The 14,440-nt window shown below is 39.0% G+C and overlaps 1 protein-coding gene across 1 annotated transcript in view; it reads right to left on the reverse strand.

The window, feature by feature from the left end:
• Positions 1-348: 348 nt before the first annotated feature.
• Positions 349-14,440, reverse strand: part of COMMD1 (copper metabolism domain containing 1) — a 181,443-nt gene continuing 167,351 nt past the window's right edge. Inside the window, exon 3 of the mRNA XM_021699211.1 lies at positions 349-584. Coding sequence (XP_021554886.1) covers positions 477-584 — 108 coding nt within the window. The 3' untranslated portion in view covers positions 349-476. The remainder of the gene's footprint in view (positions 585-14,440) is intronic.

Here is a 14,440-nt window from a genome sequence, read left to right on the forward strand (position 1 = left end):
CCTAAAATCCTACTCCAGGAACAAACCATCATAACAAGGGTTTCTAAAGTTGACTCCACCTAGTCCTACAGAATTCAAGTCTCTAGGGATATAGTCCTGGAAGCCTTCTTTTTAAAATGCCTTTATGATGGGGCACCGGGCCGGCTCAGTCAGTGGAGCATGTGACTCTTGACCTCAGGGTTGTGAGTTCGAGCCCCACGCTCGATGTAGAGATTACTTAAAAATAAAATCTTAAAAAAAATAATAAAATGCTTTTATGAGCACCTCTACATGCTACAAGTAGTACAACTGTAAGAGTGAATGAAAGGGAAAGAGAAAGAAATCCCAGCAAGCAGAGACAGGCAAGATTTGAATTTGAGGATTTAATACTAATGGGGGGAAAAGATTTTTTAAAAAAACAACAAAACAACAACAAAAAACCCCAGGTCACTGGGGAGCGATCATGAACACCTTTGCTTCAACAACTCCATTTTCAGCTAGGCTGGCTGCATCAGTGTGCTGATACTTTCTTCTACCTCTGAGAGCTTCTTTAGGAGTTGATTGACCTTGACTTCATCAAATTCCAAACACAGAAATTCAGATTCCTGGAAAACATAAAAGAATGTTTTTATGAGAGACCCTCAAGAAAGCCAAGGCTGTGGACCTGGCCTGACCCAGTTCCAAAGGTCCAGGGCCCCCTACCTAGCAAGTCTAACTCAGGCCTCAAAACCTAAATGATATATTAGCCAGCAAAGAAAATCCACACATTTAGTTCCCTAAATAAAACTACTTTAATGAGGTGTTTCATAAATGGTAAGAGGTATACAAATGTCAGGTGTTCTCATGATGACTCATGTGAGAAGCTCTTTTTGTCTATCCTCACATTTGATCCCATAACAATTTTTAAGGTAAGTACTTAAGTATTGCTGTTATATAGATGATGACGCTGAGGCACAGAGAGGTTAACCTGTATTACAAAATCAGAAAAAGGCAGACTCAGACTGTGAACTCGCAGCTCTGGCTGACTCCAAAGTCCATACTGTCTCCATAGCACCATAACAATGGAAGAAGGATTTGGATTGGGTCTGTGTTAGTCTGGTAATTGAGCTACCTTGGAGTTAGTGGTTATACTAGAAATTTTAACAAGTTGTGACCAAGTTGCTTGGGAAGCATCAACCAGATAATTGAAAGATAACCAGGTCTTGAAATAGCCTTAAACACTTCTGAGGCCTTTCCACTTGCTGCAAGCCAACTCTCCAAGATTTCTATAAACACATTCCCTTCAAACACTGTTGGGATCAATCAACCCTAGATTAGGTAGATATCAAAGAAAAAGGCCTTTCAAGTGTGGTGACAGAAATTTCATGTACAGTGTACAAATCCTTGGTCCACATTGTGTCAAGTGACAAGGGCAAACTATATGTATCCAAGAGTGATTATATTCAAGATTCTTAAGAACAATAATCATGTATTTTAAAGCAGTATGAATTCTCAGAGATTATGTAATTCAACTACCTTGTTTTTTAGATAATGAAATTGAGGCCCCAGGCATGGTAAATGTTGATGGCAGAGACACCACCAGATTCAATGCTCTTTTCTCTACCTTTTCTTCTCTAAATACATGGTATTTCCATCCCTATCCCCAAAGTGGCAGGTAAAAGGAAGACCAATAAGCCTTTTCAGGGGCACCTGGGTGGCTCAGTCATTAAGCATCTGCCTTCTGCTCAGGTCATGATCCCAGGGTCCTGGGATCGAGTCCACATCGGGCTCCCTGCTCCACAGGGAGCCTGCTTCTCCCTCTCCCACTCTCCCTGCTTGTGTTACCCTCTCTCGCTGTGTCTCTCTGTGTCACAAAAATAAATAAATAAAATCTTTAAAAAAAAAATAAGCCTTTTCAGTGGGACCAAGTTACTCTCTCATTAGCTAGAAGAATTTTCAGGAGATTTTGGAAAAGTATTTTTGCTGTTGCTAAGTTGCTATGCTGAGTGTTTACTGATGGCACTGAACATACCCCAGAAGAAACAAGTGCAGAGGGAAAGGAAGGGCCTCTCAGATGAAAACTTGCCAAAGAGAGAAAAGGCTTTCCCTAACTACAGGGAACCTTTTCCTCAAACATGTATTTGGATAGGAGAGGGGTATAGAATGTGAACTTAGAAACTGCCAAGTTTAAAAAAGAAAAGAAGAGAAGAGAAGAAAAAAGAAAGAACAAAAGAAAGAAAGAAAGAAAGTCAGGTTTTCACTTAGTTGAAAGCAAAAACCCAATTTAAAGAAAAGAAAGATACTCCTTGTGCTGAAGAGCTGCAGGAGGGATCACCTCCTTTAAGAAAGAAGAACATATTTATGGCAAATTAGATAATTCAGTTAGCTAAATTTAGAACAGGTCTCAGATTTGAAAGCCTCTTATTCTTCATTCAGTTTGTTTTTTTTTTAAAGATTCTATTTATTTATTCATGAGAGACAGACAGAGAGAGGCAGAGGGAGAAGCAGGCTCCCAAGGAGCAGAGAGCCCGATGCGGGACTCGATCCCAGGACCCTGGGATCATGACCTGAGCCGAAGGCAGACGCTTAACCATCTGAGCCACCCAGGCGCCCCTCTTCATTCAGTTTTATTAGGCTTTAAAACATTTTTGAACATTTGGCCTTTGAAACAATGGTCTAGAGAAAGTAATAATTACCAGTCTAACATATATATTCAGGAAGTTGGCAGAAGATAATGAGATAATGTAACCCATGTTTTACCTCAGTGAAAGTGCGTAACAATAACAAATCACCTGGTTTTCCATTTATATGGAAAAGATTATCAAGGACTTTGATCACAGAGATAGGAATACCTGAGCAGAGTTTATTAATAAAAGCCAGGATCTTTTCTGACTAGGGGTCATTACTTTGTTACAGATTTCAGTACTCAAATTATCTTTCCTCAGACCTTTAAGTATCAGTGAAGCTGTTTGTTTATTTATTTTTAAATATTTATTTTTTTATTTGAGAGAGAGAGAAAGAGAGTGCAGGGGGTGGGGGGAGGAGAGGGGCAGAGGGAGCGAGAGAGAGAGAGTCTTAAGCAGACTCTGCACTGAGCACAGAGCCTGACATATGGCTCAATCTTATGACCCTAAGTTCATGACCTGAGTTGAAACCAAGAGTTGGATGCTTAGCTGTGCCACCAAGGCGCCCCTGAAGCTGTTTATTTTTAAGGGAAATCAACTACCAGAGAGACTAGCAGGCTAGAAAAACAGAGTCCAAAGTTAAATTTTCCATCCACTCCTAACTTTTACCTCTCCCCCTTGAAACAATGCACATTAACAGTGTTAGAAAGACACATGTAACCACTTATGATTCTTGAAGAAACAGTTTATTTGGAACTATTAAAAGGCCTAGCTTTACCTAGTTATGCTATCAAAATATTTTATCAGGTATTCAAGAGCCTTTAAACTGGGGCTTACTACATGGGGCTTTGTTCAGATTTTTGCATTTGGCTGGGGTACACTACAGAAAATACATCTAATGCACTTAAAGATATCTGTAGGAATGCAGATGATGCTTATCAAGCCAGAGACAAAGTATAAGAACAATTTGAAACATCTGATTTAAGGGGTTTTTTTGTTTTTTTTTTTTAAGTAATTTCTACACCTAATAGGGAGCTTGAACTCATGACCCCAAGATCAAGGGTCTCATGCTCTTTCAACTGAGCCAGCCAGGCACTCTTGAAACATTTTTTTCCCCCAAAATCATCCAGCCAGGTCTGGGCCTAACTGGTTATAATAACAAGAAATGACAAGATTAAACTCCTGGATTTAAGTATCTGAGTCAAGAGTTAGAACCTGCTTTATTTATTTATTTATTTTTTACATTTTATTTATTTATTTGACACAGAGAAGGAGAGAGAGCACCAGCAGGGTGAGCAGCAGACAGAGGGAGGGAAGGGAAGAAGCAGGCTCCCTGCTGAGCAGAGACCCCCCCCCCCCCCCCACGATGCGGGGCTCGATCCCAGGAGCCTGGAATCATGACCTGAGCCGGAGGGAGACGCTTAACTGACTGAGCCACCCAGGCACCCCGAACCTGCTGCTTTTTAATAGAGTGTAGATACAGCATGTGGTGGAATCAAATCGGTTAGCAGATGAATAAGCAAGCACATCATTATCAAGAATATGTGGGGCACCTGGGTGGCTCAGTCGGTTAAGTGGCTGCCTTCGGCTCAGGTCATGATCCCAGGGTCTGGGATCGAGCCCCGCATCTGGCTCCCTGCTCGGCAGAGAGCCTGCTTCTCCCTCTGCCGCTCTGCCTGCTTGTGCTCTCTCTCTCTCTGTTAAATAAATAAATAAAAATCTTAAAAAAAAAAAAGAATATGTAGTTTGTGATCATGGGGGAGTACAGCAGTGTATTAAATTCAGGGTTTAAATAACTATTCCAAATTAGAAAAGAAAGCAAAGGCAAAATATTAAAATATTCTCTCCAAGTGCAAAAGCTAAAAAGTTATAAAATCCTAAGAGATCTAAGAGGCCACCATCTCAAACCAACAGAAAAACCCAAGCTACCTTTAATGATTTTGGAGAAAGATATCTCACAGGTTCCTAAGAAACTCCTTTCCCAGGTAACCACTCTAATATTCTTCAGGAAACTCTTACTTGCCGAGCCTAGATCTTTAGTGCTTTAGCTTAAACTCATTGCCTAGCAGGGTCAGAGACTATAACTAATTATTAGTTTATATAATAATTGAAGGCTGCCATTAAGCAAGTGTTTGGTTTTTCTCCATCTACATGCTAAAACTTCTTTGTGTATAATGTCTACTTAAATGATTTTGATATCTAGGCCCATAAGCATACCAAGAAATTCTTTGGCAAAACAATACCACAGTCACAAAATGCTAAAATAAAAAATAAAAAGAACGATGACTTATTAAATACTTAAGTGGAACCATTTAGAATAAATTAATCATAAAACAAAACAGGGGTGCCTGGCTGGCACAGCCGGTAGGGCATGTGACTCTTAATCTCAGACTTGTGAGTTTAAGCCCCTAGTTGAATGTAGAGCCGACTTAAAATAAATAAAAATTTTTTAAAAATCTTGAAAAATAATAAAAATTAAAAAAAACAAAATAGAAGTCCTATATCCAATTTTCTCTATTTTTATTATTACCTATGCAAAATTGCCACAAAGCTTTATTCCCCAATTGACTGGTTGTATTTAGCATTATAACATGACTCTGGCAAGTTCTACATGTTGTGGTTTCTTGAAAAAGTACTAAAGTTAGGGGACAGAAGGTGAGAGTGGGAAAAGGTGACCTAGGATCTCCTAACCAAGACTGATTCAAGAAGGCCACATACAGCTGGCCGGATAATATATGGCTTACTTCCCCAATTTTTCTTTCAGTTACATTTATTAACACAAAGAGAATCTTGGCTAAGCCTAAATTTTAGCCATGAAGCCTCCCTCTATTTAGGCTGTCCTTTCATAAACTTAAATTAACCTTTGACCTGCAGCTCTGTCACTCTGTGTCTTCCATGTTTAACAACTTGACAGAGAAAGAGAACACGCAGCAAAGGTCAAAATTGGCAATGGCTTCTTGAAGAGCAATTATATAATAATTGAAAATATACATATCTATAATAAAGAAACCCTTACTTCATGTGGTTTTTTCAGAATTATATTGATACCTTGCTAGAGCTTTTTTTGTAGCAAAGGATCTTCCACATTCCTTCTTAAGGAAATATTTATCCAAAATTAAAATTTTATAGTTCCCTGAAAACTGTGACTATTAATAAAGATACCCATACTTCATGTGGCTTTTTCAGAATTATATTGATACTTCTCCCAATTCTTTTAGGACACCTTGCTAGAGCCTTTTTTGTAGCAAAGGATCTTCCACGTCCTTCCTTAAGGAACTATTTATCCAAAATTAAAATTTATACTTCCCTGAAAACTGTGACTATTCTCCACTTGTCATTTCCTATCCATTCTCCACCCGTCTTTGCCTTGTTCCATGTCCTATGGGGCTGTTCTCTAAGACTGTGTCACTCCCTTATTCTTACAGCTGGGTTCTAGCAAGAGGAATGAAGTCAGGCTCTTTATTCCCCAAACCCCAATTCCCTCTCCTCTGTTATTTCCAATATTTTCTATGTGCGGATATTGTTTCTTCATTTCCTACTTTACTTCCTGGCCTCAATCACTGTTTTCAGTATAAACATAAAGATGAGTCTCTTCAGACTGCCAAAGTACGTATCACCGAACACAAACTCCAAAGATTAGCAGAGCAAGGATTTTCGTCATGCCTAAATTGATAGGAAGGCTGCCCTCCAAGTGGTTATTACCCAAAACCAATATCTGACTTTTTTCTACTATCATTGTACTGAAATTTTGTATAGCAGCACTTTGATATTAAGGAAGAACAACAACAATAGCAACAACAGCAGCAACAACCACCATGTAAGATCAGATTTCATTAAGAATTTGCATCAAGGATCTTGATTTCAGAAACATGGGCTCATCTCTACAACCTGTTCTGATACCCCATATCTAAAGTAATGGATAGCTGGGCACCTGGGTGGCTCAGATGGTTAAGTGTCTGCCTTCCACTCAGGTCATGATTCCAGGGTCCTGGGATGGAGTCCCACATCAGGCTCCCTGCTCCTTGGGGAGCCTGCTTCTCTCTCTGCCTCTCTCTCTCTATCATGAATAAATAAATAAAATCTTAAAAAGAATAAAGTAATGGATAGCTTATGCTGCAGCTTAAAACAATACTTCAAAAAAGAAAACTTGTGGTTTATAATCTTTTTAAAGTTTGTAATTTATAATTTTTTATTTTTAATTTTAAAAAATTTAAAAAAGATTTTATTTATTACTTGAGAGAAAGAGAGAGAGAAAGCATGGGCGGGGAGGAGCAGAGCGAGAGGGACAAACAGACTCTGGGCTGAGCACAGAGCCTGACACAGGGCTCCATCCCAGGACCCTGAATCATGGCCTGAGTCAAAATCAAGAGTCAGCTGATTAACCGACTGGGCCACCCAGGCGCCCCTATAATCTTTTTTTTTAAATAAAAATTGTTATTTTTATATTACAAACAATGGTCCCTACTCAGGCCATTTTTATGCTGAGGAAATCCTCATTTCAAATACAATAGCTACGAGTTCTACAGCTACTGTGTGAAGGGCCTGCTAACACAATTTTCAAAATGAAAAAAAATTACAAAGCAAATCATCCTATTGGGGATGAAAAAAGATGAAAATTAGACTCTTTGGGAGGCTGACTGCAATTTAATGACGGAGCAACTAAATTAAAATGATTCATCCCAAAACTCAATAGGTGTCCATAATATGCTAAAAGCTATGTGGGACTAAGACAGGGTCTTCAAGAACTAAAAGAATCCACTCTAATAAATGAAATACAGCACTGCCTCGGCACATAGCAGGTGCTTTCCAAGCTTTGAGAGGAAGTGCTTATCCATCTTCCCACAATCTCCTAGAAGAGCACAGAGTATTACCAGTGTATTACAAAAGCATTAACCATCACTGGACAATAATTACTGAGTTTTCTGGAGTTGTCATTCAGGCATTTCAAAGGACTTTTGTGAGGACAACCTGACAACTCCCACTAATCCTTATTATATTAAGAAAACATGGACTTTTCATTATTTAACTAGCAACTTAAGGGAGAAAAGAGACATCGAATATATAGGAAGTTGCAGATTTACCACTGACTGAAGTTACATCTAAGGCACCACCTAACTTCAACTTTCTATACACAGGTTTTATATAAAGTGACAACATTTTAAAATATAATAATTTCAGGGGCGCCTGGCGGGCACAGTTTGTTAAGTGTCAGACTCTTGGTTTCAGCTCAGGTTGTAATCTCAGGGTCGTGAGATGGAGCCCCGTGTCAGGCTCCACATGGAGTCTGCTTCAGACTCTCCCTCTGCCCCTCCCTGCTGTGCTCTTTCTCTCTAAAATAAATAAATAAATTTTAAATATATAAATATATATATATATAATAATTTCAGATCTTAATCATTCAGAGGCCTGTTATCTAGGTCTCTGCTGCTTCACTTCTTCCTCCTTGTTTTGGTCCTATTTCCACAAGATGGAAAAATGAAGTGAAATTTAAACTGGTTAATCTGACTAAATCATACCAACTCCATAAAAAGTTTTATAGACAAGGAGATTAGAGCTATTAGGAGAAGCTTCAATTGTACCTTCATATGACAACTTTTGAAAATCATACCCATATAGTGCAATTCAAGCCAGAAAGATCTTTTTTCCCAATTTATTTATTTATTTTTAAATTGAAGTATGGTTGATATATAATATTATATAAGTTTCGGGCATACATTGTAATTCGACATTTATATACATAATGAAATGCTCACCATCAAACACCATACAATGTTATTATAATATTGACTATATTCCCTATGCTGTACTTTATATCCCATGACTTACTTATTCTATAGCTGGAAGTCTGTACCTCCTAATCCCCTTCATTTATTTTGCCTATCCCCACCACCCCAGAAAACACCAGTTTGTTCTCTATATTTATGAGTCTGTTTCTGCTTTGTTTTTTCAGATTCCACCACATACAATTGAAATCATACAGTATTTGTCTTCTCTATCTGACTTGAGTCACTTAGTGTAATACTCTCTAGGTTGATCCACATTATTGCAAATGGCAAATGGCAAGACTTCATTCTTTTTTATGGCTTAGTAATATTTGATGTATATATATCAGGTGTGTATCATCTTCTTTATCCATTCATCTATCTACAGATACTTAGGTTGCTTCCAAATCTTGGTTTATTGCAAATAATGCTGCAACGAACACAGGAGTGCATAGATCTTTTCGAATTAGTGTTTTTGTTTTCTTTGGATAAATATCCAGAAGTGGAAATACTGGGTCATATGGTCTTATTAAATTATTTTTAATTTTTTCAGGAAGCTCCATACTGTTTTCCATAGTGGTTGCACCAATTTACATTCCCACCAACAGTGTACATGGGTTCCTTTTTCTCCACATCCTTGCCAACACTTATTTCTTGTCTTTCTTTCTTTTCTTTCCTTTTTTCTTTCTCTCTCTCTCTTTCTCTCTCTTTCTCTCAAAGGAGGCTCCATGCCCAACATGGGGCCTAACTCATGACCCTGAGATTAGGAGTCCCATGCTCTACTGACTAAGCCAGCCAGGTGCTCCCTCTTGTCTTTTTTATTTTAGCCATTCTGACAGATGTGAAGTGATAGCTCATTGTGGTTTTGATTTGCATTTTCTTGATGATTAGTGATGTTGAGTATCTTTTCATGTGTCTGTTGGCCATCTGTATGTCTTCTTTGAAAAATGTCTATTCATGGGGTGCCTGGGTGGCTCAGATGGTTAAGCGTCTGCCTTCGGCTCAGGTCATGATCCCAGGGTCCTGGGATCAAGTCCCGCATCAGGCTCCCTGCTCAGCGGGGAGCCTGCCTCTCTCTCTCTCTCTCTGTCTCTTATGAATAAATAAATAAAATCTTTAAAAAAAAAAGAAAAGAAAAGAAAAATGTCTATTCATGTCAGAAAGATCTTATTTCCAGATATTTCCCTTCCTTTAGTAACAAGGACTACTGTTCTCAGCCCAGATAATGTCTTCAGAACATAAATACTCTCAAGGAGAAGTAATACAAAGAGTCATTAACACCTTTCTATTACTTAAATCATAAGATTTATTTTCTTCCAGGAAGAATGAACCCAAGTAGCCTGCCTTTAAACTCAGGATGCCTAGCATTAAGAGGGACTAGGGGAGGGGAGGGTGTATAGGTAGGGCACAAAACACCAAAAAAGTAGGAAAATACCAAAGGCAAATCCTTCTCCTTACCCTGTAACCCATATCAGATACACAGATCCATAGGTGTGGTATCTTAAACTACTCAGATCCCTGACCCATATTCTCTATGCCTTTTTTTTTTTAAAGATTTTATTTATTTATTTGACAGAGAGAGACACAGCGAGAGAGGGAACACAAGCAGGGTGAGTGGGAGAGGGAGAAGCAGGCTTCCCGCAGAGCAGGGAGCCCAATGCGGGGCTCAATCCCAGGACCCTGGGATCATGACCTGAGCCGAAGGCAGCTTCTTAACCGACTGAGCCACCCAGGCGCCCCTCTCTATGCCTTTCTAATCACCTGATCACTAAGGTTGCTAGGCACCAGAAAAACCTAGGGAACTTTATAAAGGGGGCATTAGTAAGATAATCCTCAATGAACCGAAGTTGAATTTACACACACAGAATCACATACACATCCTTCTGCTGCTGTGCTTTCATTTTTATCTGCAGGCTCAGGACCTGTGAACCAACAAGGCAATGAGATTCCAAGAACACTATCCATTCAAAGTTATCTGAATTTCTAAAAAGACAGAAAATGTCAAGAACAGGACTGTGCAATTGTTTTGGCTTAAGAGTTCTCAGCTGGAAAAAATCTAGAGCTATGATTTAGGAGAAAACTAGACATGCCTGTCCTGCCAACGTGTGGTCAAAAGGAACATGTATTTTGGCCCAGGCAACCCTGACTTGTTTCTGAAAGGGAGAAAATAGTCTGACCTTGCAAGAATGAGTGGTTCTTTCCTTGGCTGAATTATGTACTGCTAAACCAGGACTATCACTATTCTTTTTCCTTTAGAGATTTCAAAGCAGCCTGACATATTCTGCTCCCCATTACAGGTCAGTAGATATAATGAAAGGTAGAAGTACCACTGATCTCCATTTTACCCACTAGAAAAAAACAAGAAACCTGGAGACTAGCCCCAGTTATGTGAAGGCCAGAATTCCCAGCTCTTTGATTCAATCCACTGCTTGATAATACCCACATTTGACTCGGAATTCAGACACTTTCAAGGCTGACTACTGTACATTTAACAGAGTAGAATGGGAACTAATTAGAGATATAGGTTTTTGCACTGATTTACATTAAGCACCAGGACTTCAGCATTTACAAAGACTATTTTATTTTATTTTTTAAGATTTTATTTATTTATTTGGCAGAGAGAGAGACAGCAAGAGAGGGAACATAAGCAGGAGGAGTGGGAGAGGGAGATGCAGGCTTCCTGCTGAGCAGAGAGCCCGAAGTGGGGCTCGATCCTAGGACCCTGGGATAATGACTTAAGCCGAAGGCAGACGCTTAACGACTGAGCCACCCAGGCGCCCCTACAAAGACTGTTTTAAAAACACACAACAAAAGAAAATAAAATGAAGCTGAGTTATATAAACACTAAAAGCTCAATACAATGAGATCATTGGCTGATTTCTACCTTTTTCAAAACACTGTGCTCCAGTTCATTTTATAACTTTTTATTTTCAGCAGGACTTAATTTTTAGCTGTTAAGATTTTCTGCATTTTGAAAAACTTTCGGTGAAAAAATATTTGGATAAAAAAACTATTTTTAGGTGCTCTGGTTTGATTTGCAAGAAATCATACTGGCTTTTGGCTAAGTAGAACTAGTTCCCATGTGACAATGGACAGAGAACCAGAGGAACAACTGGTAAACAAGTGAAAATGCAAATCATCCTGAAGGAGAAAGAAATTTCACTTAAATCTTAGAGAAAACAAATTGACAAAACTCTTAACACATGAGAAAGAAAGTATTGCTAATATTAGTCTGAAGTTCAAACTGGGGCTCCCTCATCATTCCTAATGAGATACATTCCAGAGAAAACTCATCTCCAAACAACTTTGACAAACAAATTAAATATATTTACATGAAAGGAATAGAGAAGATTAAAAACAAAACAAAACAAAACCCAACCAGAGTTGCTTGTTTAGGTAATACCATTAGGCAGGCAGAAACAAAGTATGCAATGGCACATGCTTTCTAAGGGGCTCTTGATAATCTACAGATTAAGATGGGGGAAATACCTTAATACATCCATTAAAAAGACCAGAGTGCAGCAATGAATGACAAACTCTTTGGCAGGGGAGGAAGACAGAAGTGAAACTAATCAAATCCATTCTGGGACTGCAGATTTTCTCCAACTAGAGGTATCATTAACTTGCTCTGCCAACAGCACCATCTATCTATGTCCCAACTGTCTCAATGTGGTTTCTTTTAAGTCATTCATGACAGCACAATTAAGCAGAAATAGGCATAGTTAAAAAGTAAGCACTTCCCTTCACTCTTCTCTTGAGAAAGCAAATAAAACTATGTAAAGAGGGCAAAGGATGAAATGACTAAGGGTAGGAGGCCTTTCAAATTCAGAAAATGCTGATTTGGGGAGAAAGTTTTGAATAAAATTTTGGGGGGGTCAAGGTTGTGGGGAAGGGCGATTAATTTTGTTGGGTTTCCAACAAACTCCAAATACAGTTACATTCTAAGGCATTGGGGGTTGGGACTTTAATATGAATTGGCAGGGGACACAATTCAGTCCATAATAATCACAAAAGCTTAGAGGGTCGTGTTTATCAAGCATTATGTGTTTGTGGTTGATGATAATGATGATGATCTCACACATAATTCTAGGCTTGCTGTTCTTATTGTACAGAGAAAAATTTCTAATATTCCAGAAACACACACACACACATGCACACATGCTATCTCAGGTCTGCCAGCCCAGTTTGGCAGAAACCTCATCTGGCTTCATCCTCACTGAACTCAATTTTGAAAGGTCATTTAATCTGTGGGGGCTGACAGGATAAAAGCTGCCAGGAAGGGGATTGGAAAATGGTACAAAAGAAATCTTTGCTAATCCTCATTCCCAGATCCTATGAAGACTTTGCCTGCCATGCTGTGACCCAAAGTCTAGGCCTGAAGATTGACTCAGAATCTGGCACACCATTCTGTGAGAGAATATGGAGATGAGAGAAGAAGAAAGGATGTGTAGTCACTGCATGAAGTTAGTTACTAGCCTTTTTAGCTCAAATAATTTAGTGCAAACTTCTTAAGTGGCAGGAAAAGAGGAGATTGCATCTTTATTACCTAGGATTGGATTCTGATATCACTTAAGTTGCTGGGGCCTTTGTTCATATACAACAATCATCCCTCACACTAACACAGTGCTTTACAGTTTAGAAAGCCCTTTTCCATGAATGACCTCATCTGATCCTTAGAACAGTTCTATTAACTAGGAAGAAACCAAGCCAGAGTTAAAGTACTTGGAAGAACTATGGAAGTGACAGATCTTATCCATCTGATCCAGATCTTTTCAGCTACATCCAGCAAGAAGACTTCTTCAGATGATGCATGGATTTTATGGGCTTTGATATACTTCTGGTCCAGTTTGTGGAGGACAAGAAAGAAAGGCCTCATTTTCTTAAAATTGCCCCAGAGTTCTAGAAACTAGAGATCAGAGTTCGGTCCTTTGCAAAAAACAGAACAGGTAGTCAGGTCCTAACTGGCAAAGAAATGGTTTCTTACTTGGTCATCATTTATTCAGTTGACTCTGGAAGCAGTAGAGGAAATAGAAAAGTTTGAAGAGATTGAGAGGATCACCTCTGGACTCTGGGGAAAAATGAAATGCCTAAAGAGTGAAATGCCATAATTGAAAAGAAATTAGTCTGGAAGACAGGAGTAGGAGAAATTGCAGGAGAAGTGCAACAAATCTGAAAACATTAGCAAATTCAGGGGGATACAGAAATTATACTAATGATAATATTAATAGCTATGATAACTATCAATGGTTAACATTTATTGAATGTATACAAAATGTCACGCATTACATGCTAAGTGCTTTACATGCATCATTTCACATTGGTGAGGACAATTTTATCCCATTTTACAGATGAGGAAAGTAAGGAAAGGTGAGCAACTTGTTTATTAAGGCCACACAAGTAGTAAGTGGCAGAGCCAGTTTTAAACCCAGGTCTGTCTGGCTTCAGAGTCTGAGCACTTAACCAATTTGCAATCCTGACTCACATTCGTATATAAGATAAACACCATCATTAATAGTCACTAAGTACCCTCCTGCGAAAGTTATTCTATGCTTCAGTTAATTTTAGCAAAGACTCAAAGGAAACCTGAGTGTTGACAGTATGATAACCCAAAGTCAATCTAAAGTGGCCTGTAAAAACATCTGGATAGACAATGAGTACATCCTAGCTGCCATGGAAGATTTCTAGCATTTTGTTAAGTATAATGGGATGGCAGCATAGTTGAATTCATATGTGCATGAGATCCGGGCAGAGAAACAAAGAGACTAAGTTCTTATTCTGAGGCAAGATGGCCTTTTATTCCCTCTCTCTGTGAGGGGGAGGTGGGAGGGGGAGGGCAAGGGCATTCAGTTTTATATACAGCTACTTGTCCCCATCACCAGGAAAGGTAGAAGCAATGTTTACCTTAGTCAACTGCCTAATACGTGGAATTTTTTTTTTTTTTTTTTAAGTAGGCTCCATGCCCAGGCATGGAGCCCAATGCAGGGCTTGAACTCAGGACCCTGAGATCAAGACCTGAGTTGAGATCAAGTCAGTTGCTTAATTGACTAAGCCTCTCAGATGCCCCTGTGTGGAACTTCTTAAGACTTCTCCCAAATC

Source organism: Neomonachus schauinslandi, chromosome 10 (genome assembly GCF_002201575.2).
Source record: "Neomonachus schauinslandi chromosome 10, ASM220157v2, whole genome shotgun sequence".
Lineage (NCBI taxonomy): Eukaryota > Metazoa > Chordata > Mammalia > Carnivora > Phocidae > Neomonachus > Neomonachus schauinslandi.